The 5,493-nt window shown below is 34.3% G+C and overlaps 1 protein-coding gene across 1 annotated transcript; it reads left to right on the forward strand.

Annotated features, from left to right (window-relative positions):
* The first annotated feature begins 3,139 nt into the window (after positions 1 to 3,139).
* LOC124460417 lies at positions 3,140 to 3,628 on the forward strand. Its single transcript, XM_047011103.1, has 2 exons — positions 3,140 to 3,181; positions 3,252 to 3,628. The coding sequence occupies exons 1-2, from the start codon at positions 3,170 to 3,172 to the stop codon at positions 3,570 to 3,572; spliced, it is 333 nt and encodes a 110-aa protein (XP_046867059.1). The 5' UTR covers positions 3,140 to 3,169; the 3' UTR covers positions 3,573 to 3,628.
* Positions 3,629 to 5,493: the final 1,865 nt, after the last annotated feature.

Raw genomic sequence — 5,493 nt, forward strand, 5'->3', positions numbered from 1 at the left:
GATTTGAAATACATAAGTCGTGACTGATCCTCTTGAATGATGTTGAAGATTTTACAATGTTTCAAGCTCGAACAGCCAACTAACTACCTTTAAGCAAAGCTCTGCTGCCTTGCCTAGAAAATGTGTTGCCGCCTCGGGCATAATTAAAAAACCACCAAAGTATCCTTTCTTTACAGCTATCTTTTGGCTCGTTTTCTGTTTTGATTTTCATGTTGTTGTTGTTTTTTTTTTTTTAATGCTTGCCCATGTCATATTTATCACTACCTGCACTTTATTCCGGCAGCCACTATAAATTGTTTGGGGGCTCCTGGAAGATGTTGGCGGCATTGGCTTTGGCAGACCTTTTTTTTTTTGTTTTTTGCTAGCATCCATTTTGCAGCCTTCACCCAACGGCAACATTATTTGACGTAACCAAAGTAATTTTAATTTTCACTGCAGCACTTTGGACGGAGGAACGAAGGAACAACCAAGTGGCACTACAATGCACTCAACCAGGAGCAGCAGAAGACTATGGAGTAGAGTTGTGTCCCGGGGATGGAAAGGAAAAGTCTGGTTGCTTAAGCATATTGTAAATAGACTGCATAATGAGCTGCGTTTGCTTTTCGCCCAGACTGCCAGGTGAAAAAAAGGAAACTAGGAAAAATGAGAAAACACAAAAAAATAAAAATGGGTAGAGAAACTTGAGTGAGAAAATTGTGAGATGAAATGCATTGAACTACAAAATGGCGATACTTGGAGCATACTTTGTATTTCTAAAGGGTTCAACTATGGGGATAAGTGATGGCAAGTTGTTGGACGAACGGATCAAAAGCTGCTTTAAATGAAGTCTTTATCAAGAGTTGAGTTTAATTAGTTCTCGAGTTTGAATTGAGCAAAAAAACAAAAGGAGTGAAGATTTTATTTCTTTAAAAAATGAAACAACATTACCTGTCAGTGGTATACAAATTTTAGGATTGCATTCGTTAACCACTGGAAATATTCGTATCGAAAAGTTTATTAGAAGCTCAACAAGGTCTTTTAAGCTGCTTCATAATGAATAATCTCCACAACATTTGCCAAGTTCAGCCAAACAATTTACATTACAATTCTCGTATTTGTCTCTTACATATACAGAAATTCCATAATTCCATTTAGTACCGCAATCAAGCGGATGAAACTAAAAATTTCTTTTTTTTTTTTGTTGGAATTTAGTTGAACAAATTGAAGGGATGATGGGTGAAGTAGTAAAGGAGGCAAATGCAGACCTCTAACAATTTGGATGATATACTCGTCGTAAACACTAAAACTCCAACTCGAACTAGTTTTTTATTTTGTCTATAAAGCCAACGTATGCAAATTTCGTATTCACTTTGTCACAAATGAAAAGATAGAAAGAGACAGAGAGAGAGAGAAAGAAAAAGAGAGATGTCCCATCACATATCCACATATATATACATACAAACACACAGAGTTGTGCATTCATCATCAGCCACATCATCATTTATACATTGTAGTCATATCTCTCTCTCTCACTCTTTCACTCTTCTTTGCCCTGATGCTTTCTCTTTCTCGTATATTTGTTGTTGATGATATACTGCTATATACAGCATAAAACTGCTGACATTTGTTGTTCTCAATTTAAAGGTTTACCCCACGTCCAGTTTCTTCTCGCTCCATTTGCTAGCCATCCACAGAATGTTGGAAATTTTGACTGAGCTTTACATTAATTGATTTAGAATTTGTGGAAATGAAATTATATTGAATTAACAGTTTAAGGGACGAAACTTAAGCTCAGTCATATATGTATTTTATAAGAGTAAACAAAGTCGGTTGATATAAAAGGAAAAAGCAGATAGAAAAACATTTCCAGTTAAAGCGGAATAATCCCCATTAACTTAACATCAGGTAATTCAATCCGAAAGGAGCACATTATTGAAAAATTTATTTGGTATGAATTAATTAGTCGTTAACTCAAAATACAATTTAACACTTCGCATTGGATTAATTAATCTTTTCTTTTTGTCAGGATAATTTTAGTTTGACCCAGAAACATATTATAGTAAAATCAATCCAAAATTTGTTTAATAATAAGCACGTTTTTGAATATTATAGTCCTATTGCCATTTTCTTCGTTTTTATGGTAGTAGAATTTGTGAAACATTACTTGATATGTTTTGCCTAGAAGTAGGCAACATTATTTACTCCAAGTTCTGAGTCCAGCTTAGAGCGGTTAAGCTCTTCTTTTTGAATAGCGAGCGCCACCGAAGAAATTTTTTGCTTCCAATAAAGTAGACGGTAATCACGAAGGTCATCATTTAACACATTTATATATATACCTCACTTCTTTCCAAAAACGACTTCTTTTATGTTTAAAAAATTATATTTCTGGACTCTGAAACTACAAGATGTCTATAAGGGCTTTGTTTGTAATCAAATGCATCTTTTATGCATAACAACAAAACCAAAACAAAAACAATGTTGCCTTGGACATACATACAAACTCTCAAAGAAATGTTTGTGTAGTGAAATAAATTTAATTTTCCTGGCTTTGGGTTTTTGAATTTATCTTAGTTTCTTAGTACTATAATGAGGCACAAGGACACTCTTTACCACTTTTGGGATCTGCATGCTTCCCTATAGACATATATTTAAAGCTTGTTCATGGTTTTTTTCATGTATAACAACTTAAAACTCCGAAAACTCAAAAAAATCTTATAAAGAAATTTGTTCAAAAATAATCAATATGCGTTTTAATAGACATTTGCTCACTAAATAGATATTTTAATTGTGGAATAATGACTTTGACTACCCAGTGGTCTATTTTTTCTATTGTAAAATAAAATTCGACCTCTAGTCTTACATTTTCTGCTATTAGCAGTGATTATTCACGTTTTGTCTTATCTGCTTCCCACGAAATTTTTGAAAAATATATATTGCAAATTTCTAGGAAATGTTATTTGGGGGAAGAGCTCATATATTAACCTTGATAAGCATGATGTTGCGTCTGTAGCAATGACTTTGGTAACTTTATAATGAATCATACAAACAAAATAAGATAAGTCTTTTCATGGGAATGCTAATGAGATGAGATAATGAGATTCTTGTTTGCTATAAAAAGACGCTTCTATTTCATGATTGCAATCAAAGCTAAGCGTTCCTTAAGAAGTGTCACACTTAGAAGAAACTTGAAATGAAAGTTCTGGTCAGTATTAAAACGAATTTAATCTATTATAATGGAAAAGTATTTCATTCAAATTAATCTACATTTATAGATCCTCTTTATCGCTTCGATTTTCATAGTCGGGGCCAGTGTAGGCCCCGGCAATAGTCAATACGCTAGCCATGACCGCCGCTTAAGTGACCCTTACGGTCTCTATATTAATAGAACTCCGAATTATTCAAAAACTCTCCATAATAGTCCTGGGCCTTTCAGCAATGGTTTTCGAGGCAGACGTTTCCCCAGAAGCAAGACCTTGAAACCTGCAGCAAACGATGGAAAACTTTTGGATATCAAAAACCAATTTTCGCGCGAGGGCTTCTTTGGTGATTATTTTTATTCGGGCACTGTCCAAGCTGGAGAGCTGGAAAAGTGAAAATTCTTTGAGGCGAGAAAAGGGTTTGCATACGATGGACCGCTGGGTAACACACAAATGGGTTTAAGCCTGTCACTAGGCAAAAAAAAATAAATATTAATAAATATAATGATGATTAAAAATTTTCAGACTGCGTAGTGCCTTTTTTTAGAGTCGTTAAATTAATCATAAGATAATCGCAGATGTCATTGTTTCACTTATCTATGCTAATTTTAAAATAAATTCGCTGCCGCTTTGTAACTTTAAAAAATAGTTTATGAAAATTTGATCATCGTTAAAACAGTGGAATGCAAAATTGGATGCGGTACCACAGTTCAAGTTAAATTTAAACTTAATTTAAATTTTTGGTGTATTGAATATTCAAATTTTAATAGCCATTTTTTCCATTGGTTTTTACAAAAAATTATGTCCTTGTTGTCCCAAATAAAATTAGACAAACTGAATTAGTCAAATTGATTCGAGTGCATATTTCCAAAACTTTGACACTCAAATCGTTGCCTTTCGTTAAACCGAGTTAGGTAATTTATTTGATTTGACAAGTACTCAAACTCAAATACTCAAATGTCACTCATTCATGTGAGCTCAACTCAAATAGATTTATTTAAATTTATTCATTTCTGTCCTTCATGAGGCTATTCAATAAGTATTGCTAGCTTTTAGGTGAATATTATTTGGCAAGCAGTGCACCTACAAATATCATGTAGTTGACAAAAAGTATTGCCATCTTTTAGGCTGGATTCGTTTTGCTTATTTCTTGTATCTATCTAATTTATTCCATTTAATTTCCTAATACACTTTCAATATAATGGCTTTTTTAGAAATTGCATAGAATACAAACTCTCGTAAGTATTTTCGGTTTAATTTTTTTTTTTCGTTTTTGAGATAATGTCATACATTTATCACTTATTATACCCTTGCAAAAAGGGTATATTAATTTTGGTCAGAAGTGTGCAACGCATAGAAGGAAGCATCTCCGACCATATAAAGTATATATATTCTTGATCAGCACGAAGAGACGAGCCATGTCCGTCCGTCCGTCCGTCCGTCCGTCCGTCCGTCCGTCCGTCCGTCCGTCTGGATCAACGCAAACTCCTCCTAGACCGTAAGAGCTACAGAGCTGAAATTTTGGTTGTATTTTGGTAGGCTTGTATATACTGCAGGCGTTGTATATCTCGGATTCAGCCTGATCGGATCACTATATCATATAGCTCCCATACAAATGGCAAAGTCACGAACAGTGACTTTTCTTAATAACTTCGTTATTTTCTAAGCTATGATCATGAAATTTAATATTGTTGAGTTAATTACACATATAAACGACTATGCCAAATTTGATCAAGATCGGGTAACTATATCATATAGCTCCCATAGGAACGATCTCTCGAAAGCAGTGACTTTTGTCAATAATATATCTGTTAATGACTGTGCCAAATTTGATAAGGATCGGGTAACTATATCATATAGCTCCCATAAGAACGATCGGTGGAAAACAGTGACTTTGATCAATATCTTCGTTATTTCCTATGCTAAAATTGTAGGCCGTTCTTTCGGAAACATTAGCCCTTTTAGCTTAAACGTTTTTCCACTTTGATGACTATAAGTAAGGAAAAAGTTACCAAAAAAGTTGCAAGGGTATACAAACTTTGACGCGGTCGAAGTTAGCCCCGGCCCTCTGGTTTTTTATTAACCATATTCTAACCTGCTAGGCACTCCTACAAATATGCGGAAGTGCTCATGCTAGTGTATGGCGAATTGGCATAAGAACTTATAACAATACACTCTATTATTCAAAGGGCCAGTTTTCTAAGATATTTACTTGTTATGTCAGTGGCAAACACTTCGGCGACTTTTATTTAATTATTCAATCAAGAGCAAACACAATAAAAAACGTTCCGCATGACTATCTGTATGCCTATAAAAG

Source organism: Drosophila willistoni, assembly GCF_018902025.1.
Source record: "Drosophila willistoni isolate 14030-0811.24 chromosome 2R unlocalized genomic scaffold, UCI_dwil_1.1 Seg200, whole genome shotgun sequence".
NCBI lineage: Eukaryota > Metazoa > Arthropoda > Insecta > Diptera > Drosophilidae > Drosophila > Drosophila willistoni.